The sequence below is a fragment of the Rhea americana genome, unplaced genomic scaffold, assembly GCF_003343005.1.
Source record: "Rhea americana isolate MKP2758 unplaced genomic scaffold, rheAme1 scaffold_106, whole genome shotgun sequence".
NCBI classification, from domain to species: domain Eukaryota; kingdom Metazoa; phylum Chordata; class Aves; order Rheiformes; family Rheidae; genus Rhea; species Rhea americana.
The window spans coordinates 1,018,355-1,045,891 of NW_028185106.1; the positions used below are offsets into that span (position 1 = coordinate 1,018,355).

The following is a 27,537-nucleotide window of genomic DNA, read 5'->3' on the forward strand; positions in this document are numbered from 1 at the left end:
CAAGGAAGCAAGAAACCAAAGGACACTCCACTGATTTATGAGATCTCATAAATCTGTCTCAAGCTTTTTATTTATAAATATTAATTTAAACTAGACTTTTTATCACTCTCTTCTGTCCTTGATATTGGACCATTTTCTTCCCCAGATACATTAATATGCCTTATGATGGCATTTTGAAGAAAAAAGCATTTACAGCATGTGAAATTATTTCAGAGTCTTGAAAGCTTTGATCAGAAGTAGGAAGAAAAATCAGTATCAAAACTCAATATTAAAATCCAAAGTAAGGAAGTATTTTTGGCACTCCTATAACCTTTCCAACTTCCAGAGCTCGAGTCTGTTGTGTTTTTGTCACTAACGTCACAAATAAACAAGTCCACTAGTCAACTGAAAATGCTATCGCAAAGCCCATGAACWATCAAATCCTTTATGACAGTATAACAAAATAATTTTCAGTCCCTCTATACTTCATACCTTAAGAACTACATATGATACACAGATGTTTCTCATATAGAACCTTGTGAAATAGATGTGCACAGTAAAGTCTGATATATTTGACATTACACTGACACTAACAATACCAAATGCAAGAAACTGAAGGGCCTTGGGTGGCATTTATTCTTCTTTAAAACACCTGGCTACAATTTATACAGCTTTAACTATCTTTTGCCCTCCTACTTAATTATTTGCTACGTTATAATGCTGATTATCACAGACAAAAGCAAGTATAAAAAGGTTGGTACAATTTCACAGTACCTTTGTATAAACAGGTAAAGTGATGTTTAAATTACATATGGCTTGATGAACGAGGCCTCTTGTAGATTTTGGCTCCTTCATGAATGACAATCTTCCACAGGGTTCTTGAGTGGTATCTCGTACCTAGTGGAGCAAACATACAGACATCTAATCTACTGTTTTAATATGCTGTCATCTACCTGTGCTGCTCCAAATTGCTTAACAGAAAGAGGTTAGATTTGGGGTAAAGACAGTCCATGCAGTTAGAGATTATGCATTTTGTTCAGGCTTTTTTTCCTGCTTGTTCATAAAGGTATATATGAATATACTTGTGCGTCAAAGCGAAAGGAAACACAAGCACATACATATCTACACACTGGGAACTTATTTTCAGAAGTCAGTGGTAAAGCTGTAGTCACAGTCCTAAGGAGTACAGACGTTCCAGCATAAAGGGGCTTTTGTGATAATTTACAATACTAGCTTTTCATTCAAAGAGTCTCCAGACTTCGTGATAGTGACACAGTCTCATTTTCTATTAAGTTATAACATAAACTAAGTCAATTTCCTCCCATATAGCAAGAATGCATATTTATGCTAATATTAGCAGTAACTGTACGCTTGAAAAGTTAGTGTGAAATATTGTGCTTGTTGATTTGGCTGTTACATTGGCAGAGAGGCTGAAAAATATTAAAGATTTCACTTAAAAATTTCTGCTATTACAGAAGGTTTTCTCAACTGTGTTCATAAATCCTGTCCTGGCAGTGAAGAAATCTGCTGGAATATATTTATAGGTGTGACCACTACAGTCTACAAATGATATTACAATGCAATATACTTTAAAATTTTGCCACGAGTCTTAAAAAATCTCAATTTCACAGTTGTTAGCAAAAACAACAATGAAAAAAAAAGCGTATAAGAACTCAGGACTTAATATACTCCTGATGTAATTGTAGCTTTTGTAGCTCACATAATGTGAGGATTAAGTACAATGTCACAAGATAAACACAATTGAAAGCATTATTTCATTCTTAGTTTCCTCAACTGATAAAATGATACAATTAAATACATGTTTATTAACTTTATCAGGCTGAAAATACTAGATGAAAAGCCTCATCTATTTTTGAACTAATTATGGAAAATCTCTTGTGTTGATAAATACGCAAAACCAGAAATAGGTGGAGTAGATAAAGTTCTAAACTAACACAAGTCTACAAATTCTGTTAGTCTACAAGTCTAAAATATTGCTGGGAAAGAGGAGAGGGGCTTAAAAGTTGCCTAACAACAAACAGCAAATACAAGAAAATGAGGGAGTGGGTTGATCTCCATTTTCTTTTTGGAAGAGCTTCCATTTATAAAGGAACAATTTTTTTTAGATTAATTTGGGGGGGGGGGCAGGATACTTTGTTCTAGCATGATGTCCTAAAGTAGGTGAAAAACAAAGTTTGTGGGAAAAGGTTTCAAAAATCCTCTGAAACACTCTTTCTAAAAGAGGAGGTGATGGCAGTTCAACACCAGCAGCTCTCTCTACTGCTGGCACAGACCACAGTGAGACCAGTTCTGTAAATCTTGCACTGCAGTCCTCGAAATCTCATGAAAGTAGCACATGAGCACTAGCTCTGTAGCAGGTGGTGTTCACCTCAGACTGTCTCTATATAGTTAGGGTGAAAGCACTAGTTATTTTTGAGCACTTTTTTTGTTTTTTCTTTTTCAGACTTTTCACAGGAAAGATTTAAAAATAGAACAGTACAGTAGAATACATTTTTGGGGTAAAGTTAGATTACAGTTGGGAATTTATCATAGCAAAATATTCCTTTTTTTCATTGTTCTCAAATTAATTACAGTAATACCGTAACTTGAAATATGCAAAAACCACCCATGCCTTTCCTGCTGCGCTCCTAAAGAAGTTTTGCACTGCTTTTAAAGGGGATAAGAYTGCTTGAAAAGCAGTTATACATGTATTTGCAGATATATCCACATTTACAAGTGGAGAGTATAACAACCATATTTTGACAGATTTTTGCCAAATCTACAATGTTTTGTGACATTTTTTCAGTTTCTGCAAGCTTTTCTGCAATGTACTAAACCGCAACACAGAAAAGTAAAGGCTAACTCAGTCAACTCTTTAGATAATTGGGAAAAGCACAAGATTCCCAGAAGCACCCTTTTTGGTGTATGAAATGCTTAAAACTGAAAGAATTCTGTGGACACACGTACAGAGTGGGATACAGACACAATTATATTTAGACCAAATTTTAACTAAGTTTCAGGCAGCCATTTCCACAAAGTTTGGAGTGATTTATTGTCAGATATCTGTTATTTCTGACCGCTCAAGTCAAAATTCACTCCATTTTAACAAAAAATATGGGACTTTTTTCAGTCTGATAAGATTACTGAAAACTCAGAACTGGACAAAAATAAAATCATAATCTGTAACTCAAGTTATAACATTACCTTAACAAACAGAGGAAGTCTGTTTTCTTTGAAGGCAAAAAAACTGAATATATGATGTTGCCCACTCTTTGTTAATGGCACCAAATTGCCAAAGCAATCAACATAGATGGGTTTTCCCTCTAATACCTATTAGAAATGAAGAAGAAGCAAAACAACAGTTAATCACAGTAATGTGTTGAGGATGTGATCTTAATCACAATTCTACATTGGCTTCAGTCAATCTCCTGAATTTCTGGTACTTGTGAGCATTTGCAATGTTTGTTATGTATATTTATCTAAAATCCGTGGAAATTTTTAGATTATTAAATTCCAATCTGAATATACTGTTAATTCAATAACAACAACATGACATTTTATAAATAAGAAAATCAGTACTCAGTGTCATGAATCCATGCAAAGTCTCAGTTTGTCATTTCACCTGGACTTTTCACTTGAATCAAATCTTAGCATACTTTGCTAACCTGGGCTTATCGCAACCGTCAAAGGAACATTTTATTCAGTAAGCAAATCAAGAGTTGCAGTTTTGACTACTAGGCTAAAAAGCCTGTCTGGTACTATCACAGAGTTGCAGAGGACCTCCTTAACCAATCCAAAAACTTTCTTCAGATTACTTTGCCTGCTACAACAGACTGTTGCAAGTAGATTAAACATAGATGGACTCAAGACAAAGACYGTGTATGTTAGTAGATGCTATTCACTTCAGCTGGATTTGTAAAGACCTAGAGCGTTTGCAAGTCGGACCTCAAGCAAATGCCTCTTTCAATACTGCCTAAATCTTTGGTTTGTTATTTTTGTGGTCTCTGCAGGTTTAAACATTAACAGTCTTGGAGCTGTTTCCCTTTAAACTTCCAGTACATTTGGATGAGACATTTCTATCATTACTTTCCAGAAATTCAGCCTTGTCATTCAGTTGTGCGAGTGCACATTTTATCTAGCTGCTCTGCACAAGCAATGTCTATCAGAGCTTCAGGAACAGTGAAGACAAATTTTTAAATGGTGGGTTTTGCTCACGACAAAGAGATCATGCTAAGCAGGAAAACATGCTGTTTCTATTTATCATCATTTCTAAGGAAGCTGACAGAACCAGAAAAACTGAATTTAGAAAGCAGTTTTCTGGATTCCACATAGAAAAGCTTTTGCCTATTCAGCAACAGATGTAAGTTTTTGTAAAGCAGAGTATTAATCAAACTTACTAGCATTACTTTGTGCTAAGTAAATATGCTGACAAAATGGGACTACTGTTTACTGTTTTCATGGGTATTAATATGCATATATATATCCACATGACAAATACAAGCTCAGACTTTACCAGCCCACCTTCATATTAAATATCTCCTTGGATCCAGCTACCTATTTTTTTAATTGCTGAAGACTGCCCTGAGGATATAACAGATCTCCCACTTGAATGCCGATGATGCTATGGAGAAAGTAAACAAGCTGTTTTGCCAAAACCAGTCAGAGAATTCCTTTCTGACAATCAGATGATCAGATTTCCCTTTGTGTGAGGCACACAATTRCTTTCCACCTTGGAAGCCAGGATGAACAGCAATCCAAATGCAGATGGTTGAATATAGTTAACTTTCCTACCAGCCTTAGAGACTAACAGATTGTCAATAGCCAATGGAATTCAGTCACTCATACGCCATAGCTCCAGTTCCCCTGCATCTGGCAAAAGTCAGAGTCTGCATCCTACCATTAAGTGACAGTCTTTGTATACTGACACTATTATTTTTCAGTCCTTGTAGCAGATAATAGGCAGAAAATATTATTTTCAAAACAGACATCAGAAAATGGAGAAAATTGTTCAAGATTATTGTACTATACCTCTACATCTCTGCTTCTGGCAACTTCAGCAAAGTTTTCTTGTTGTTCTAGAGTTTTATCCACCTTGTCATCTGTCATGCAAAAACATCTTAACCGTGCTTCAATGGGATCATGTGATTTGGCAAACACCACAAATTTGGCCATGTAAGGGACACAGATAATCTCTCTGTACACTTGGGAAGCAAAAGTTACCGATTCTTGTGTCTGCCGACAGTCAATCAGCCAAAATCTGTAAAAGAAAATGAAGCATTGTGTAATCAACACAGTAAGATTCTGTTGTAAAACCTCCTTACCTTACAAATATAAAGCTGCTTTGCCCAAAACATTTGCTTTTCTTCTACCATCTAGCTTAAATGTCAGCAGTACACTCCTTACATACAGCATCAAGAACTGAGGCTCTTCTAGGCGCACTAAATAATTTCCTCCACTGCTTAACACTGCATTCAACATAAGAAATTATTCTTATGTGAATTTAGCCAGGGACTTTTAACTTTAATTTTGGAGTAAGTTTTTGATATGCATATTAAAAAACAGTGATATATACATATGTATGTATGTACATGTATATTTCTGTATTTAAGTCACATTATATTATGGAGACCCAGAGAGCATGTAGGTCCCTATCTGGTCCCTACTATCCTTGCCTCATAGAGGCTGTGATCACTAGTGATTGACTTTTTATCATGGTTTCTAACATACCATTTTACTGACAGCATCTTTGTAGTGCATACGCTGAATTTTCTGCAACAGGAGTACCCAGTCTGTGACACATGCAGCACAAGTCATACAAAAATGTGTTCAAAGCAATATGCAAATGCTACCGGAATAAATGACTGCTTCTTCCTCTGCAGAGTGTGAAGTCAGAAGCTGTTCTTCACTGCTATCGCATTCAGATACCACCATCAAGAGAAAGAAACACTTCAACGTTCCAGGGTAATACCACAATTTGTCTAATTTAACTAACATAATTGTTACAAATGAATGCCTGCCTCTCACAAAATATTGCAACTGCATGTGAACTGGAACAAACTATCTCACATAGCAGGTATTTCCCGAACAGAAGAGACATAAATGAGCACCTAAAACATATCATGGATATTGGAATTTGGATCTAAAACTTCAACTTCCAGAACAGGCAAAACTTCTCTTGTCGAAAGGACTCTCTTTACTGAGCTACAGGTTCTTGATCTTTTCTTTGGGCCAATTCAGGCTTGAACAACATTGCCACTGACAAAAATAGATAGAATAGAATAGATACATATAGAATAGAATAGATAGAATTTCCTTACACTCTGTCAAGACCACTGCATTGTTCTTTTGTAAGGACAGCAACTTTCACTTAAAGTAATTTTGCTTTCTGCTCCCAAAACAAAGTAGCACGAATGTAACAAGCATTTTACAATGAATAACACATATTTCTTTCTCAGTTATCACTTCATTTAGTTTGTCTCTTGAGCTGCTGGCATTTCATTTAAATAAAATTTACTGTGTGGGTGGAAAGCATGCTTGAGTTTGACACTCGTAGGATGGAGAAGAAAGTCACAGGAGGTCAAAGACACCTCAAAGCTGATGTAATCTACAGGTGGGCTTATTACTTACTGTAGATTATATGGTATTATATCCCACAAAGCATGTCTTTCAAATGTGATGTCTCTGGTCTTAGTCATCTCTAGCTGAATAATAGTGAATTTCACGCTGTGCTTATCTTTATAACATTTAATAAACAAGCTGGTTAAAAAACACAGGCTGATGACATCTGAAAGTCAGACAAAGTCTGATACATAAAGGCTGTGCACATTGATACTTTGCTTATTATGTGTGAGAGAAGCATGCTCTGCTGGACTCAAAGAGGACAGGCTACATCCTCTCTGAGAAATCCCCGAATGCTCAAAATGATTTGCTGCCACAGATCAGAGGATAAACAAACAAAACAGATACTACATTAAAGAAAAGCTACAGCTCAGGAAATGGAAAACAGCTGTGCCTCAAAGCCTACGGTTTAAATCACACGTATTTTAGACAAATATATCTGTTTCCCAAGCTCACTCTGGACAGACTTTGTCTCATGAATGGGAAAATAGTTCTGCATCGTTAATTCAATGATTGAATTAGAATAAACAAGTTATAGTGAATAACAAACAGTCAGGCATCAGCTGATTCTCTCTACAGCACAAGGGTAGAAGAGTAGATGCACTTTTAAACCAGAGCACAAGTACAGAAATTCAAGTTAGCTTGTCCTTCAGCAAAGAAGTTACTTAATCCTCTTACTGTAAATACATGAAAAATTGTATTTGCTAACTTTAATGGCATCTGAAATCAGACTTAGATTTAAGTATTCTGCAGACCAATCACCTAGATTAAAAAGAAGAGGCGGAACTCATTAAAATCCCCATAGGGGACCCAGCCTATGTCACATAACTTTGTAATAGTCATCAATTTAAATGTCATCTTTGAGATTAGGAAACATCCACCAATAGTATCTCTAATGGGTTGATTCACTTCTGCTTCTTTAAGTTATCCCTTTAAACAGATTATTGCAGATAACAAATGTRAGCTAAGATCTCCCTCTTGTGGTCACTATTATTAAAGAAAAGCGCTCAAGATTTTTAAGCATTTCTGTGACATAAATCATAAAAAGTAATAAAAAATACCATTACTACTGTTATTGCTACTTTTTTTTTAACAAAATTCTGCTTGTGAGTAATCAGACAAAAGTTGAATTACATTGTAAGAACAGATAGCTGAAAGAGATTCTTCTCAATCACAATTTGGTGTATCTATCTGCTTGAATTCATTTTTGCTGGATGTTCAGTAAGCAACATCTGCTCTTATAAGCTGTAAAATGAGCTAGCCTGGATAAAGGATTTCTGTTTCAATAGAAATTTTCATATTTCAACATCAGGGCTGGGGTGGAAGGGAATTATTTAAAAGGAAACTTTTTTTTTCCTTAATTTTCTGAAAACTGGACTGTCTCTCATTACTATTTCCAAAAATTGAGTACAAGTTGACAACTTATTTCTGGCACCATGGCAGGTGGTGACTGCAAAGCACTAATAGCTGAGATAAAAACGACAAGAACATCAGTTTCATTCAGCAGCTGCCAAGGACTCCAGCTCTTACAGCTCTGGTACATCTGCTACATTCAGTGGTCTGTTTTGGGCTACAGGACAAGCTCTGGGCTTCCAAAATACCTGGCCAATTGGTTCCCAATGCAGACAAAGTCTCTGTGTTCCTTCTACTGTATTTTTGTTGTGTTTGTTGTAAACAAAGCATTAAAAAGTTTTGTAAAACAAAATTCATACAGAGGAAGAAGCCATAGGATTGAAAGCAACAGTGTAAAACTCATGTTTTGCTGTGTAGGTACCTGGCAGACACATTTGTTGTGAAGGAAACACACTCATTAACAAATGTCAGTGGTGTTGTGCCTGTGATGTCTTCCCACTGGGCAGGGGTGGTTCCTCCTGAAATTGTAATGATACAAAACTATTTAAAAGCAGACAAATCTCTAACATTCCTGCTTCTACGAATTATTCTATATTGTTCCGAATTTTTAATCGGCATGGAACCAGTAATAATCCTAGGCATGCCTTTTGCTTATGCTCACATTATTCTACTAATGCTAACAGAATTGCATAGGTTTCACGAGAGAAAAGAAACTGCCTAAACACAAATGATTTTCAAATAAAGATTCTGCACATGTTAAAAGAAGCTGGGATTTGGGGGAAAGTTTTTTTGYTTGCTTTTAAGTAAAAATTACCTTTGTTTGGCCTAGACTGTTCATATATATGAGGCAAAATTAGCTGAGACATACTGCTGTGTAATCAGTATTGATGCACTTAGGAAACAACAGTATTGTTACTAACAATGACAACTACAATTTATTATTTCTGTAATCTACTTTTAAAAATAATTCAGATCAGAATCAGGTCCGGTATACACATAACTAAACAYTTCTCATACAACCTAAAGAAGATCTGTGAAACAATGTGTGTCTCACAAGGTCCCCAGAGATCTTGCAGCTGAAATGTGCACCTCCCTATCTTTCTGTACACCAGACAGCCTTCCTGATTCCTACCTTGATTACAAGCCTATTAAATATTTCTGCCTTCTTTGACTCTGATGTTACCAGCTTTCTATTTGTCCCATATACCTGAAAATGGGTCACAATCTGTCATCTTTCAGATGTTCTGAAATGAATTAAACACTTCTTAAACTATTAGACTTAAAACAACCTCACATTTTGGTTGCTTTCTAGTTACTTCAAAATCACACTAAACTTATAGAGAACAGAAATAGAAGTATTTATTTCTAACRACAGACATAAGTATTTATAAAACACATAAGGCCTGAAGGAAAAACTAGACTTTATGTACCAGAGCTAAGTCAGAATGTCTATGCATCACTCCCTCTTCTCATATTCAGTTGTCACATTAGATATCCCCTTGACCACACAGCTCTGTCTTTATGCATGCCTTAAACCAAGCTGTATCAGTTAAGGAATACTCCCCTTTTCAAAAAATCTCTCTTTTCTCCTTTTAGTGAAACATTCTTGTAATCAATTTCCCTTTTAAAGTTTCACAAAGGGTCTTAACAGACTTACTGTTCCTCCATTCCTCTTCAGAGAGGGGACCTCTCTTAATTTAAATAAGCACTGTTTCGTTTTCTTGGAAATACAAATGTCTCTCTGTTGATCAGATGTTATCTCTGGTATTTCAGCAGCTAATTAACACCTTTGCATCAAGAAATTGCAAAAGCACCTATCCCACCCACCCCTCCTCCCCCCCGATGACTCACTGGTACAGCTCAGCCTTTAAAGCATCTCACACCAGACTGATATTTGAAATCAGTCTGAATATTAACAAAGGTAATTGATGCTAACTTCTAAATAGGACGAATGCATACAGCTCATTACCACTTCTTGACCGAGACTGGACATGATGATAATCACTTTGGAGTTATAACAGGCTTAAAGTGATTAACCCCAATATTTTCCTCTGGAGCATACTGAAATGTTATGTCTGCATTACTTTTACACTAAGTAAGTAAGAAAGAAACTAAGGAAAATGCCCCCCTGCAAAAGAGAGCAAAAGGCTGCAGTACATGTCTTGTTAGCCCAAACAGCAAGTGTTATTTCTGTTATAAACTAATTGCTTGGAAAGAAGTTTAGTTTCATACCCTCTCACCTTCAGTCAAGTTTTCAGTAAGCTTTACATATGTATAAGCTTAACATATTTAACCTACAATGGTTTACAATTTCAAGATGCATAAAAAAGTCTTTAGTATATGCATCCTACCTGTTATGCTGCATAGTAACCTTAAAGTGGGTGTGTCGCCTCCATAACCATTCATGATCCCATCACTGGAGGCTTTGGGGATGGGAATCGTCATCGTGATTGGTTTATGGAACTTCCTTCTCCTGGGCTCCAGCGTGACTATAGGACTGAAGGTAGCCTTATTGCCTAAAATCTTCTTTATAAGTTCAGTATGCATGGGTTGGGCCTTTCCAAAGCAAAAGACAGTAACAGGATAAGTCACTTGAAATGACTATTGAAAACGAATATATAAACAACTGGATCTGTACATTGCCATAAAACCCTGAAGATGTTCCATCAAATGGTACAATTTCCCGTGAAAATCTTCAGACAGAAGAACTGATTGCCAATGAAAAGGGGAGATATGCCCTTCGCAGCTCTTTCACAGCTTGGTCAAACTAAGATGTGGATGCACGTAGCTGGAGGCAGGGATGGAGGTTGGGGTGAGACAGGAGGGAGGGGAGCAGGGCTTTCCCCCTACCTGGGGCAGTAGTGAACTGTTATACAGGTTTACTCAACTTTGAGAAACTGTTCATTAAGTAACCTAGATTACAGCACTTTCTACTTCTCTGATTTCTTTCACGAGAATTATTTAAGAAATTCCTGTATGACCTATACTAGTATCATCATCTAAATTGAGTGCTTTGTTCAAGACCATAGACAGTTACAAAAAGGAATCTGAATAACTGAAATATCCAAAACCTACCACTTGTGTTACCTACTGCATTTATTTTTTTTTCTTTTTTTTTTAATTAGAAACACTCTAGACAACAGTGTACAAAATTATCTGCTGAATATTCTGGTTCTCCAGTACAGAAAAGGTAACTCTGCACTCTGCAAGAAAAGATAAGCCTTGTTTCATTGTACCTGAAGGCCAACACGAATTCGCTTAGTTAGAGCTCCTTCTGGAAAGACTGCCTGCACTTGTGGTACAACAGTGCTGCTCAGCACACCACCCTCAGGTCCAATAAGGTTGCTATCCTGTTTGATCCGAGACACCACTGCAAAGTACTGTGGGAAATCCCGTGTGATAATGCGGCAGATACGCTTCTTCTCAAGCTCCTCTGGAGTGTCAAGTACTGAAGCAAAAGAGAAGATGATTAGCAAACAAGAATTTCGTGGATGCAACACAAATGAACTTCAAAGTGCATTAAGGTTTTTCCCAGTTTAACTGTAACTTATGGAAGCACTTTGTCTAGAATTCAAAGGGTAAAAATGAAACAAAACCCCACTATTTTAAGTTCAGCTAAAACAGAGAARTCAAAAAAGGAATACAGAAAGACTCAACAACTAACTGAAGGGAGCTTAAGATATCAAAGTCAGAACAGGTTGTTAATTTCCAAAATGTGGAGGCACACAAGCAAAGGGATTGTACAATTAATTTTAAAATCTGCAGATCCTAGACAGCCCAAGTCTGTTCTGTTCTCTCAGAAGCAAGAAGTATCCATGATTGACATTTGTTCCCATGATGCAGCTACTTGGAAAGGATTAATATGATAATTGTTTTGTTTTGGAATGTCACCTGTTCTGGAAACTTTTACACCATGACAGGGGGCAGGAGAAAACACAAGTTTAGCATCTGTTCTCTCCCTAATGATGGTATATTTTTTTTGTTCCAGTGCTTCCGTAGATCATGCAAGGGAGGAAAGCACAAGTACACTTAGACTGGCTTGTGTACTAAGAAAATTATTATGCTCCAATATGACTGGAATGAAGTATCTGGAGTATGTAGTGACAGAGATTCTCAGGGAGGATCAAATGTGAAGTGTTAAATAGAACGCTAAATGTTATCTCCTCCAGCTATAGAAATAATGCAGGAGGAAAGAAAAAGAATATCCCATTGGATACCTTCATCCATCCCATTCAAAATTTCATTCAGCTCATCCTCAGTGTATTCACAGAAATGCTCCTTCCAGCTGTCCCCATTCTCACTGCGTAGGATCACCAGCTCTCTCTCTCTCCCACGCAGAGCAGCAAAATGGGGAATCTCCACAATCACAGGCCTGGCACAGCAACACAGCGCATTAAATGTGCATGGGAGAAAGGAAGAAACAGGATTAACAGCAACTCTATTCAGTCTGCTACAAAGTGACCTGGAATTCTACCTACTTCTCTGGAATACTTCGGTGTAAACCTAAACTAATAGGTCTCTAACACATCTGAGATTTTTACAGGGATTCAGTTAGTGCTGAAGGACAGATGAGAACTGCATTCACCTCTTTCCACAGTGTGAATGACATTTGTTAAGATAATAGTGCTTAAGTGGAAATTTAATACAAGAATGGTTTTGCAAATTCATTTAAAAAGTGCTCATTTTAGCTGTCATTACCGTCTGGGTTAACCTGTGCAACTTAATTTCAAAGAGAATCTACTGTAACAAATATCAACAGTGAGACAAATTCTCATCTCACACTAGTGCAAATCAGGATAATTTCATTGCAATCAGCGGGCAATCCACGTCCTGTGCCGAGTTTACTTCATTGTAAGATTCCAATGGATTTATTCTTGATTTACACTCTGGGAGAGATAAAGAATGTCTGAGGAGATAATATTTTTTTTTTCCTTTTCTTTAATGTGTAGGATGTCAATATATGTATCAATGTGTATGTGTACATATACAGTATGTATATACATGTGTTTTCATAATACAGAAATATTTAAACATGTGTATATATATTCATATACACTCTTAGAAATGAGAGAGAAAATACAAATACATTTGTATATACACTTTCTAATGAGATTACTCACAGGTTATCATGTACACAGTAAATGTCATGTGTTCTATTATACTAGTGGTGTCCAACATGTATCTTAGTAATTATTTAGCTCTCAATACAAAAAAAAAATTGTAATTTACAGTAGATTCTTTTTTTTTTTGTCCAAATCCAGGTTGCTTTGCTACAGACATCAAGCACATAACTAGGAAGATCTCATGCCAAAACAAAAATGAAGGCCACAGTACTTTAAGAAAAATATACAAACATACCACCAAAACAAAACCACATACCACAAGGGTTGAAAAATGGTCCACTAAAGGTTAAGTATACGAAATTTCAAATCATAGAAAGGGACAATATCATGGGCATAATGACATAAAAAATCATATTGCAGAAGGAGAAGAAGAATGGGGAGGTCAGCATCCATCAATTTGTTTCAAGTCTCTCCTACCCAAGAAATTTGGTCCCAGGAGGCCCCAGCTGAAGGATTCGGCTGACCAAGCTTTCTCCCTCATTAAGTGGGGGAGGAGCCGTAGGCAGATGAAGTTTACTGAGTACATCCAAAGCAGCAGTGAAAGAAAGAACATAAATAAACTTTATGTATTTTTTTTTTTGCCAGAATGCCAGTGCCACTGTCTGGTCCACAGAGTGGAATTAGGTCATACACAGAATAAGGTTCCATCCTAAGCAATGACACGTTGGTGACAAAAACTAGCAAAATGAGTTCCACTAATTTAGGACCTCTTGCTTCCAGGAAGACAGTGGGAGTTTTAGCAGTGAACTCAACTGGAACAGTATTTGTATCTTAGTGAATACAATATACCAATTTTCTGAATTCACTGCCAGCACACCACCTAGAAAAAATGCCACCTGGAAGGGAATAAAGCTGTGAGAAAACAAACCAAAACTGTACTATATCCAGGTCTTTCAGATAAGTCCTCAATAGGCAGAGATATCATCATAAATTAAAGGGAGAGCTATTTAGGGTCAACAGGTGCATGATAAAGGGAACACTGAATATGAAAGCATAATTTTTCTTCTGCTCTTGAGATTTCTTTTTGTGTTGCTCTGAAAGTGACAAGGATGCGAAAAGCATGAGTAGGAAAACATATCTGATTATGCAGCTTCTTTGCTGTTACTAGTGATGTTAAGAAGTATCCTATGTGTCAGGAAAAAATGGTTGGCTTGCTCTTAGCATCACATGCTCAGTATTTCAGAACTGCTCTTGTTTTCTTATCAGATTGCAGCAGCAGTAATATAGTCAGAGCATGTGTTGGGTACATTCTCCTTGCACACACTATATAAAAGCAGTGGGTATTTAAAATTCACTAACCCACTTTTCTCTCTTTCTTTAAGCCTTTAGAAAAAACACTACCCAAGATCATGGCTCTAACAACTGCCTGTTATGATAGGATTTTTAAGTAAACGGTTTGTTTCAAAATGGATTTAAACTGTTCTCCTTTATGGAGTCACTCTTTTTCAATTTCTGAGTGAAGCAATTTATTTTAATAGAAGGGATTCCTTCAAATCCACTTTTGGATGCCACAGTTGATAGGGTAAAACAACTTAAAAAAGGAAAAAAAGTGGGTAACTGCTGTGTTCAGCTGACAATTGCTAAAATGAGCTCAGCAGTAGACACAGAACTGATCTTTCTATGGATTTTGCAGCACAGGACAAAATAAACTGCCAAGGAATTCCTGACTTACCCTATTGCTTCACTTTGCAGTTTCAACCCCAGAAAAATCAAAGGCATAGTGCTTTCCTGATAGTCCAAATTATTGATAACACAACACAAGTCTCTAAAATACTCAGCTGTAACTTGTGTTGTACCAGGCTTTACATTTAGATCAGTGCTGTGCTATTCATGCCTTATATTTAAATTATTTAAATATAGTACAAACTGCCTCTTCTAGCTGCAAAGTGTGTTGATTTCACTATAATATCACAACACTGAGTAATAATTTCATCCAAGGAAGTACATTAACGTTAGTGCTAGTGGTTATAATAGCAGTTTTCAAATGAAAAGGAATAAATGCTAAGTAAACTGTTAACCAGCAATCAATTTGCATTTCAAATGACTGGCCTGTAACCATATGCTACAAACACCTTTTTCTGTTCAAATMTTGAAAGAGGAACCATTTCAGTGCAACTTGCAAACAGATGAAAATATACCGAGTATTTTTACTCTGACCGTATGGCAGTCCTTACCCAAGAAACTGAGCACCAGAAGGTCCAACTTCAATGAGGCGGCTGGCCAGACCTTCTCCTTCCACCATGGGAGGCATGGTGGCCAGTCTGTGGCGTTTGACCAACCGGCAAGTGACTCGTGTTGGAGCAGTGCATTTCCGTGGAGGAATAATGATTCGCAATCCATTGTGTCTGCAGCCTCTCATGGCACCGCCACGAGCATCCACCATGAAACTAACTAGGAAGCTAAAAAGTCAGGAAAAAAAATTAGATACAAAGGCATATCAAAACTGCTTTGGTTATGTTTCACTTGCTTTTTTCTCTCCACACGTAACAAACTATGTAAATATAGCCCCATTCTCAAGATGTGCAATTACAAACTCCCTTTCTCCCATATGGAGCAACAAATTATGCTAAGATTATTTATTATTTAAACTGGCAATGGCTATCTAAGAGTTCATCATGGGAAGAGTCTTCTTTTACAATGCTACTATTGGTATACACCAGCAGACACTGACACATTCACGTCTGTGTGTATGTATGCACACGTGTTTATATACGTAAAGTCAAGCACAATACTATTAATCTGTACCTGTGAGCATCTATATGGTAAAGTTGGCACTATTTACAAATTTTATAAAAATAATATCTATTACTGAAGAAAATGATTTGTGACTCAATAAAGCCAATTCTCACTGAAGATGTGGTTTGGGTTTTTTTAGGTTACTCTATATAATTTGCCAGTTGTTTGATAAACTCTAATTTTTAAGAGTCAAATGTTCTTGCATTAAAAATCAAATTTCATTCTGCAGTAATGGGATTCAATTCTTAATACATCAATGGAGCAAGCACCTATTTACACCAAGAATCTCCTTATGTCTTTAACAATAACCTTTTCTCTTGATCGTAAGATTGTTAAAAGAAACATTTTAAGGCACCAAAACGTACTACAAAAACAGACTGTATAGCAGTCTAGGTTTAGGTATCTCACTTTCTTCCTTATCCTTTCCAGTAGTAAATAGATTAGAAAAAGATAATGTGGGTAAGAGGTAAAACCAATAAAAATCCTTGATTTATTAAAGGAACCTTTCATAAAATTAAAGAAAGAATAGAACTGCAATCAGAGCTTAGAGCAGACCTTAAAAAAAAAACAAAAAAACAAAACAAAACAAAAAAACCTGTCCTTATTTTTGTTCATATGAGTTAAAAATAAATGAAGACAAATTTTGGTGATAAGAGAATAGTTATAGTTGTTGTATAGGAGGTCTATTTATGGATTTTTGTTTTTCTATGTTACTTTGCACAGCATTACAATGCTCCAGTAGAAAGCTTACAGATGCAGAAAGCCAGTTACAAGCTCTCTCCTAGCTCAAGGTAAATTGTTCTTATTTATTATTCCTTAAAAGGAATAAAAAACAGTTTCTGGAATTTCTTATATGCTGAGCTTTCTCTAAGTAACATATATAACAATAAGTAGACTTTGATAGATTTGTCACAACATTTAAGGGCATTCTTGTGAAACGTGTAGAACTACTTTAAATTTTGTATTGGTTTATTGCTTAAGATCTTGCCTAATGTGATATAGGAATGTCAAGAGTAGATGAGGAAGAACAGTATCAGGCCTACTTCTAGCCACTAAAATAGAGTCATTGCATGGGGAGTCACACAAATGAAGGACCTGCAATAGAGAAAAACCCTTATAACACGAGTTACAAACACAGGTATTTTTCCACTGTCCCCTTGATCATTCTGTGCAACGAACATTGCATCCATTCATTATCCACACAGCTAAAAGTAATTTCACATGCTGGAAAAACACAACACTCAACACACCATGCAAGTCAGAAAAATGGATGATGGGAAGGAGCCACAGTGCCAATCAGAAGCACACCATGCACCACGGATGCCAGTCTTTCTCACACATGCAGTCTCCTAGTCTACTACCATTCATATACCTCTAGGTTTTGTTTAGTGTAAAAGTCTGGGTAGTACACCATTATTTCATTCCTTAGATGTTGGTGTTTCTGTGGTTTTAAGAAGGGTAAAAAGAAAGAAAATGAAAACAATTTACAGCTTTGATTTTCTGGGGGCTGATAGTGAAAAACGGGTGCTTCCTTCATAAAATACATAGTTTATACATTTTAAAGCAAAGACGAAAGATGAGCTTAAGAGCTACTAAATGCTCAATTGTTTCAAAAATGCTCTATAACTTGCTTTAAATGTATGAAATAGTGTTATCAAAGTGTTTCTGAGCTATGTTTCAAAGAATCAGTCCAAATCTCTAATGGATGCTTTAAAGGTAGTTAGTAACACTGAATTCTGGAAGAAGAATTTCACATTCTGGTACTAACACTATGAGCAATAGAAGTACTACTCCCATAATTACCAGAATCTAATGAGTGCACTTACTGAATTAAATAGGCATGCAGAGTTTTCACGGAGTAAGCTGTCACGAATACAATTCTTATGATTCATTTATTTTCCCTATTGACGTAATACTCAAGATTGTAAACTTGTTAACAACAGGATGATCATCTTTTCCTGTCTGTCACTGAAATACTAGCATTAGTTCACCTCCTACATCCTCCTTAGTTTATTTCAGTGTGTCTCAAAAATGCCAAAAACACTGAACTGCTACCAGAAGACATATACACATACAGTAAGGTTCCAAATCAAATAGTCTCTCTTCTGACCACAGCAGTGAATCTATTGTTTTTAATATGGTGCTATTTCTCTGCATAGTAGTTCTTTTCATACTAAAAGGTAAGTAAAGTACTGAAACAATAGTGCCATCTTATAAAGCAAATAGTGGACAATTCAGGTAAGTAGCCTACGGCACAGAACCGATGTGAAAGCCCAGTCAAGAGTAGTTTTTGATTTTGACCGTCTGCAACAAGCTAGTACCTCACTTCATACACACAAAAACTGCCCTACATCCCCATACCTGGAATGCCTGGAGTCTAATACAGAACAGTTAAAAACTGCGTGTGGCATTTGTCTCCCAGTAAACACTGGAGACGCAAAGAGATGRTTGATTCGGGGCTTAATTGAAGTGGCAAATATTTGGTTCAGTTTAAGTTTACTTAATGTGTCTAATAGCAAATTATATCAGAGTAAGGTCCTTGACAACCATCAATGAAATACATTACTGCCCTGAAGAATGGAAAAATATGCAAAGGTAATTATCATTGAAAGGCAGATACAGAGATAACAGTAGTTAGGATAAAAGGAGTTGACACTACTATTCACTGTAAAAATACTGTTCTTATCATACAGAAGATGCAACATGGCTAATAGGGAAAATATATAACATTACCTTTCAAAAAATGAAATTATGCCATTGCTCAAGCAGACTCCCAGATATGGGAAATTCCTGGAAGTTTCTGTGACTCCTAGATGAGTTTGAAACTACCATAAAAGACGGTAAATACCCTTCAGATGCCTGGTAGAAAATTCAGACAAATATGGCCTAGAATGAAGATAGCAGGGAAAGGCTGGCGCTAATTGTCATGCCGAATATGGAGCAGCTGGTTTGCAAAAATCAGCTATTCACTATTATGACATTTCTGAAAAACTAATTTTGGAGAACTAGCAAGAACTATCACGAATATAATGCAAAAGAAAATAACAAAACAGGAAAAGCTTTCTGGGCAGTGGTATAAAAGCCTGAAAGGATAATGTACTGATGCAGAATTTGTAAAGCTGACACAGAAAATGAATTACGTTCTTTTTCACCATACTGTCCTGTCTTTTCCCCCAAACTTTTGCCACATCTGTTTTTCATCCACCTATTTAATTTCATCCTTCTTTTGTAAACCAGCACAACTCACATTGCTTATTTTGAATATTCGTATGCATCAGTGCCAAGCAAATAATTCATAACAAAGCATTTTCCATGTCTCATCTTCTGCTTATTTGCTATGCAATAGGACAGCGGGATGACAACATTATTGTACCATAGTAGGAAAAGCTTTGACCTTTTTCCCACACAAGAACTATGTGTATCAAAATAAAAATAATTTATAAAAAAATAACGCATGACATGATAAAATTTGCTTTCAGAAACACATGCATTTAGGAAAGCGAAAGAAATGGTATGACTAACATAAAGGAAATGTAATATGCAAATTAATCATTTTGTTGTTGTCCTCTCTCCCTCATTATTTCCCCAATCACAAGTGTTTCTTTTACCAGATGATACTAAGTGAAAAGAGGTAGGAACAGACTGCAGGTAACTAAGCAAAAGCTAGCAGGAATAACTGGCAGATAAAAATTGCCATCAGTGGCACTTTTTCATTGTAAATTCCCTTGGTCAAGAAGAAAATAATGCATAATAGCATCTCCCTAACAGCATATTTACCTCCTGCATCTTAGGGGTGCTAAAGTTCTCCTTTTGTGTGCACAGAGCCAGTGCTTTCTTTTGCTGTCCTGTTTCCTCCCTAACAAACATGTACCTGTTCAGTCTTCTTTGCATCTTTCCTCTCTAATAACCTTGTAAAACACTCTGTCTGCAAAGGGCTTCAGGCACCCTCAGCTTATGCTACCTGGACATTGCAAAAAGTGACTTTTGCCTAATCAGGACACTCAAGCATTTACACCACACTCCAACCGCAGGAACCACTAGAACCAGCACTTCCACCCTCTTGATGTACAGAGAATGGAGAGGAGAGAGGTAATTAAAAAGAAACAAAAATGGTTGTGAAGAGTTCAAGGAAGAAAAAAGAAAAAAAAAAGATGATAATAAAAGGGATTAAAGGGAATCACAAAGCTCTTACAGATTTTCACCAGAACGGGAAAGGAAAGGACACATTCTCAAAAGGTTAGGGAAGTAGATACTACTGATCTGCTTCTATGATAATTTGTTATAATATGAAAAACTAAAGAAAATGTAAAAGAAAAAATAACTTACCAGAAGGCTATGAAGATGTAATAGCTACAGTTTTCAGAAGGGGATAAAAATGGCATAATAGAGGAAGGAAAACCTTAGCACTAACCAGGGTTAGGAGAGATGAGGTATAATTGAGCAATTGAGAAAAAACAATATAAACAGAAAGCTTCTGGGATAGCTTTCCAAACTTCTGAAAGCATTTTTCTGAGCCATTTAAAACAAAGATGGTCAAAATCTTTAGGTGAACTGACTGAWCAAGTATGTGGAGCAAATTTACATGTATCTTTAAATGAGAAAGTCTATCTCAGATCACGCTTCAGATACGCTTCCTATAACTATATATAAGGGAAGCATCCTTCTTTAGCACTGACAGTTTATTTTGGCAATCATTGTAAGAACTCAAATTTTAAGTACATGATGATTCAAAATCAAAGCAATTTAAGGCTTAAAGCAGCAAAGTCAAAATATATATGTCAATAGCGACTTGGGCAACAATGAGACAAATATCTGTAGAAAGGGTTACGAGAACTTTCAGGTTTTATTTTCCGGCAAAGTTTTAAAGCTTCAGTGAAAAATGATGCATGACAAATATCTTACTCTGACATTTATACAGCCTTACAAATTAGACTGATACCAAGCTTTCTTGAGATTTATCAAGATGGCAATCAAATATAAAGGGCTTTTTATAGCCAAATCCACAAAATAAATTAGTTTATTGGAAATCATTGCCTTCTCTCTTTTAAAGAGAATTCAGGACAAATTAGGATTTTTTTCTTAAAGGAAAAAAAAAAGATCAAAAGCAATTCTCACCCAGAAATAAGCAGAGACTGCAGGCGAACCTATATATGATTCTGTTACACACATGGTTAGAGGTTAGATCAACTACTGCCCATTCTCCTGTAACTTACTAATACCTTCTCATAAATTATATACGGTATTTAATTTCTTCTAATTTTAGAGCTATTAAAAAATACACACTTACCATAAAAAATGTAATTATATCAGGCAACATTGGCTATAGCATCCTTCTGGTTAAGAACATATACAAAAGGCTCCTAACTTTGTTTCAGATTGTTTCCATGCCTTTTACACAGAGCAGAACAAACATGAATCCGTATTCTAATGGCTCCATTTGAACAAATCGTAGACAATATATGTCTTGGATCTATCCAGTTTATAAGGATGAAAAACTGTGGTGCAGTTCCAAGAAATTTTTGTTATTTCAAATAAGACCCCGAGCTACTCCCTTTGCTGATTTTCTTTGCATGGAACTAACAGTTTAGTTCTGTATCTACGCTCATTTAAAAACTAACAGAGGAATGAACAAAGAAAATTTTTAAAAGGCTATGTCAACATGGGGAGTGGGAAGGAGAAGTTGGTTATTTTGTGATTTGAAAAGAATCACTGTTACGTAAAAGGCTTTGCAGAAGAATCACAGTTCCTAGTAGCCATGAATATAAGCATGTTGGCACTCAACCACACTTCTCATTCTGCAGAATCATTTGAAGAGCCATGCAAACACAGCACTATGAAGTGTCTTTCTAGAACAGGCAATAGTTCTTTTAACACACAAAAAACCTATAGGCAAAATCAATATACCACTTTCATATGATCAGTTCCAAGATGACTATTCTTCTAAACTAGCTGGGCAGGCACACATGCTCTCATCAAGTAGCAGGAAACAACGAAAAAGCTTCAACTAAATTACATCCATTGTAAACACGAGAACTTTTCTGTGTATATTATCTTCATTTTTAAAAGAAATTCAGAAATGAGGAGATAGCAGCATTCACTGTTAGTCATAGTGTGAAAAAGCAGAAACAATCAGGGTGCTTCAGCCATTCTGAAGTGTTCAGCTGGAGAAGGTAACTGATACAAAATCTGAAATTAAGAGAAAAGGCCTTGATCCAATTCTCACTGAAGTCGATAGCAAGTAATTCACTACCTTAGTGTGCTTTTGGTCAGGCTGTAACTATGCCATATACAAACAAAAAAAAAAAAAAAAAAAAAAAAAAAAAGAGAGAGAGAGAGAGAGAGAGAGAGTCTAGGAGAACAAAAAGCATGATCCTACCCAGGAAACCACTAAAAGTAATAACTTACATTACTGTTCTCTTCACTGATAATAATGACGTTATTTGACTACAAAGAAATGAGATCATATCACCTAAAAATAATGTTTTGTGGTATGGCTTCTTACTTAGCAATTTAATAAATTTCTGCAGCTTAATATTTCAGTCCTTCACTATTCTTTGGCTATATTTAAGGGATATGAACAATTACTGTGCCAATAAACACTCTGTTTACTGAGTGAAGATAATCTCCTTTCAGTAGCTACTGCTTCAGGTATTCTGTGCAGCAGAACACAATTTGTCAGTGATTCAATCACTGATCAACCAAAGTTACACACACAAAAGGAACTTGGCATAAAAATTTAAATATACTGGGTCAAGTTTCACCTTTTAAATATAGTGTTGTTACTTCACGAGTTTCAACAGGCTTGCATAAATTAGAAAATATGGCCTAGAGAGTGGTTCTGTAACATTCTTTATATAGAGACAAGTGAATTGAAAGGCCTAGTTTGTGACATGATACTTGAAGCTATTTATAATGGCTTTTCTTGAATTTTCTTTTAAATTATATTAAAATATGTAATTGATATAGTAAATTTATTGTTAACTAAATCAAGGTTTAAAACAATATAGGAATGTATAGGAAGTCTGTTAAGATTTTTTGCTATAAACCTATAATGTGTATTCTTTCCTTATCGAAGATGTAACAGCAGATACGAGAAAACAGACACTTAACTATACAAGAGAAATAGTGACATGTGTAACTGCCATTCCTAGTCAGAGCAGACTGTTTTTTTTCYTCTCGGCTAACACACAGTAACAAAACACTAAAGCATCCTGAAGTGAGGTAAGAGAGGAGGATAAATATGGTGCGTGAGAAGTGCAAGAGCAATTTATTAAAGAAAGAAATTAAGCAGAAGTTCACCTGCTGTTGTCATGATCAAGACATGGAGAGGAGCAGCTGCAATAGAATAGATAATTTAACATCCCCAAAAAAAGAAGGAAAAAAAAAAGAATGAGTTAAATGAAATAATGAAATTTTAAAAGTAGGTTTCTAAATTAAGCATATGAACATATATGTATTATGTGAGAAGGTGAAAGAGAGTATGGAAGATAAGCCTACATAAACGACTTGCTTATAAATGTTTATTACTACTACGGTAGTAAAGCCAGAGTGAACTGAGTAAGCTGTTTTCTCTACATACATTCTCAAACTGCAAGTCAGAGAGCTAAACTGTACAGTTAGATTCTTGACTAAATCTTTCAGAATGAGACTAGGGGAAATGCTGCTTGGCTTAGGCAGGCACATTTGAAATCTGGACTGTTGTATATCCTAAGTAATGCATCTAAAGTGATTCCATCTGGTGCTTCCAATAACACAGGAAATCATGATTCCCCTTTCTTCAAATTTTGTACCTGTATGCTCTGTACTCTAGTTTGTTCCATTTCAACATGGTTCTTGTCCTCCTTTTATTCTGCACTACAGAACGACAATTTCCAGCTTTGAACTGTTTATGTTCTCAGTAAAGTGTCATGTGCTGCCCAACTAGTGTTCTGATGTCAATTTTATATTACATTTATATATACACACACACTCACACATATATATATACACACACATATATATATATATATATATATCCATTGCAATTTTCTTCCACTGACATGAACAGAGAGTTGCTATTAAAGCAGAGAGTTGCTATTAAAGAAACACCTGCTGTTTTTTTGTTATTGTAACTTTCTGAATAGAGGTTTATAAAGGCTACAATATATTTTGAAATCATATAGACTTTCTATTTTAAAACCAACTCTCAGCTGGTAGCTGCCAGGTCCTGTTTCCATGATGATTTCTAGGAAATGAATGTCACATTGGGGAAAACAATATTATAGATTCAAAACATAACACTTGAAACATATTTCATTTACCTTGTTAGCATGGATCCAGTCTCCTTTTTTGCAGACAGGCAGCTAAGAATGATAATTCACATTATTTGTCACAGTTTCAGCTGCTGACTCACTTGTCTTTTTCTCCTTTTCATTGATGGAAGCAACAACTTCCAGAAAGATAAATTCACTAATGATAGCCCAGCTGTTTCATTTCATCAGATGCAAATACTGATACATTTGTATCATCTATTTGTCAAACAGACTGATCCATTCTTCATCAAATTAAATCAATACTTCTTATTAAATAGTTTTATTGTGAACAAATTAGTCTCAGAAAAACTGCAGCGCTGTTGCATAACTTGCTGTAGAACACAGAAGCAAGTTAATATCAGAGCATTACCTAAAGCTCCTTCCTCTCAGTGCCATGTTATTGACAATGTGACAAAATCCATCATACCTTCACACATTTGTCAGGAAAATTCTTAGTAATACAACCTAACACAACTGATTTGGGAGGTTTTGTTCATTCACCAGATCATCAGAACTCAGGTATGAAACACAACATAATAATTTTGCACATCATCTATACTGTTAAATCACACAATTGCACTCAGCCTTATCTTTATCATTCACACTTAACTACTGTGGGTGATAGAGACATAAGAAATGTCAGTGGTAAACAATGTCTAAATGGTGCAAGTGAAAAGAAACCTTTCAGTTCACTGTGTTTTGTCTTCCAACTTAATGAAAATATTACATGCCCTTCCACCACAGGATATGGTGAAGTATGAGACTTAAACTGTGAAACACACTTGCATTCATGTACACATTACTTCCGTCTCTTATAATACTTGAACAGGAGACACAGTATCCCCTAATATTATCAGCAAAGCAGTAAAACTCTACTGGACATACAGAATCCAAAATTTATGACATAGTAAAAGATCTTTAACTTTGCTGAATATGTAAGATCTCTCAGTTTTATCAGAAGTAAATCTGATTTATTGAAAGGTGTTTTAAATACAATTGGGAAAATTACAAAGCTGCAGGAATTTATACTTCTACTTTAAGCCAATGTATGAAAATATTCAGAAACAGCTAACTGTGCAAAATTACCAAATGTTTATGTTGAGATTGTGTGCACAAGGAAAGTGTTACCCCTTAAGAGAAAATAATTTCTTGGTTTGAAATGGCTATCAAGAGATTCTTAGCAAAGGTTTTGCTTTTCTTATGTTACACTGATGAAATTAGCCACATATTGAAACCATAATTCTATTTAAATTCTAAAGAGAGGTTGAAATGCTTTCCCTTTCTGAAATTCCAGGCATAGGAGATGCTTTGGCTAGTTAGGTTGAAGTATGTCTATGAAATCCCATACCAGTAAGACAAGTTCTTTATAAATTCATCCTTTTGCCTGTGGGTGTCACTCTGTGATTAACAGAAACACTTCCCTACAACGAGGGCTCAATAAAAACCCAATAAGAGCCCAGTGGGATTAGCCACTGAAGTACTGCAGAGGGAAAGCAGTGTTAGTCTTTTTTCAAATTGCACAGAGTATAAAACAAACAAATTACTGCCCAATACCTCTCTGAGGCATGGTCTAAACTTGATACATGTCTCAAGTCTTGGGCAAAAAATAAGACCATAGCCTTGCTTAAAGCTACTAAAAATGTTATAAAGCATTTRTTCTCAAACACTAAAGACTTTTCTTTTGTAACAGAAGTATACTTTTTCAAGGCATGCAACTGAACTTTCAAGTGTTGTTAGTTCCTAAGAACCTAGTAATGATGGTACCTGTCTGTGTATGAAGGAGACTGTAGGTGACAGAAGGGGCATAAATTACAAATTATGCACGCAGCACTTTTTCAGTTGTTTCAGTTTTAAAATAAGGTGTTACAAGCAGAACTGTAGTAGGCAATGTATTTTTCAAAAATAGATGCAATCAACATGCACCTCAGCAGTTTATAGTACATGATAACTTAATGACTCAGCTAAATCTAAGCAAGATAAAAACGAAGTGTTGTGTAGTCTTTCCCAAAGACTGAGCAATTGTTATTTTAGGTGTCTTTCAAAAATATTTAGTGGCAGGTTAGTTGGGATATATAAAAAGATGAATAGAATTGCGTTAAGTATCACTATTTCAAACAAGRCTGCAGAGATAGTCTTTTCTATTAAAGTTACATATTCTTATTTTACCACTGGCATCCTGGTCATCCACAAGGAGCTAAAATATCACTATTTTTTCTTTGGATAAAAACACAAAATGATTGCACATCCCAGAAACAAATACCACTCTACTGGAAAGTATTTAATTCATCCCCAACAATCACTGTATAAACTTATCTTTCTGAAAGTGAAAAGTAATACATTCTTTGGAAAAAGCCTGCAAACTATTTAGGGTTAGCATAAGCCATGAAAACAAATTYAAAGCTTAGATTTTGGCATGTATTAACATATGTGCTGCGCAAATTAAGTGTTCTCATTTTATTTGTTAGTTTTTGAGCTCAAATCCAAACAACACTGGCTATACCAAATAGACAGCTACCAGCTAACATAGAAACTTTCCATATATGCCATGAATTAGTTAATTTACAATCCCAGTCATGACAACATTGTTCCTCTTCTGGACCAAGACCACCAGTCACTACAAATTGGACTCCAGTGTTACTTTTGAAAGATATGGACTAATGATTGTTGCAAACTCATTTGAGATTAACAAAAAGTCTTTCGCCTCATGATGTCCAGCAGTGCTATATGGGACATAGCTCCATAGAAATGAAATGCTTTTTTATGACAGCCCTTCATTATGAATTCATAGGTACATGCCGCATCAAATCTGATCGCAGGACACAAATGTGGAGCTCAGTGTAAAGAATACAATTACTTAAAACACAGCAAGTAAGAGCACTTTAATACTCTCACAGGCTTTGAGGCCAACCAGGATAACCTTTATAAGGATGAATTTGGCTGGGACAGCATTTCAATCCATCTTGCTCCATTTCAACAAGCTTATATGAATTTGAAAGCTTAGAAAAATTAATTGTGAGAATATATGAACATAGTGGTCAAATACATGTAAGCCATACAGTCTTTAGGTTGCTTGGATATTACTTGCTTCTGGTAATTTAAAATCTTYAGCTTTTTGTTAGTGATTCTGACAACCTGGAGTTGGAGCTTACTTAAACTACTCATTAGCATGGGAAGCACTCACCATCTGGACTTACTGGGCTATTGGTTTCAATTATCACTAACTTTAAATAAGCATTGTATTTGTGATTTCTCCATAAAACCCACATAGATGAACACATTTGTGAATTCCCTTCTCCTTCCTCTCAAACCTGACAGTGGGCTCACTGACATCAACACACTGACTTCCACTAGATAGTCTCTGTACTCAAACTTGCATGACTGGCAGAACTTAAGTCTATCATAACAACTTATTGCCAGCTCTAGGAGGCAATGAAGTT

The 27,537-nt window shown here is 35.9% G+C and overlaps 1 protein-coding gene across 2 annotated transcripts in view; it reads right to left on the minus strand.

Annotated features, from left to right (window-relative positions):
* ANK2 (ankyrin 2) overlaps positions 1–27,537 on the minus strand; it is a 158,376-nt gene that overhangs the window by 30,383 nt on the left and 100,456 nt on the right. For both annotated transcript variants that reach the window (XM_085309110.1, XM_085309103.1), the window contains 11 exons: positions 24,110–24,151; positions 23,109–23,144; positions 15,248–15,472; positions 13,491–13,589; positions 12,168–12,322; positions 11,187–11,398; positions 10,302–10,506; positions 8,372–8,468; positions 5,008–5,236; positions 3,184–3,309; positions 754–876 (listed from right to left, as the gene is read on the minus strand). In XM_085309110.1, coding sequence (XP_085165236.1) covers positions 754–876; positions 3,184–3,309; positions 5,008–5,236; positions 8,372–8,468; positions 10,302–10,506; positions 11,187–11,398; positions 12,168–12,322; positions 13,491–13,589; positions 15,248–15,472; positions 23,109–23,144; positions 24,110–24,151 — 1,549 coding nt within the window. The remainder of the gene's footprint in view (positions 1–753; positions 877–3,183; positions 3,310–5,007; positions 5,237–8,371; positions 8,469–10,301; positions 10,507–11,186; positions 11,399–12,167; positions 12,323–13,490; positions 13,590–15,247; positions 15,473–23,108; positions 23,145–24,109; positions 24,152–27,537) is intronic.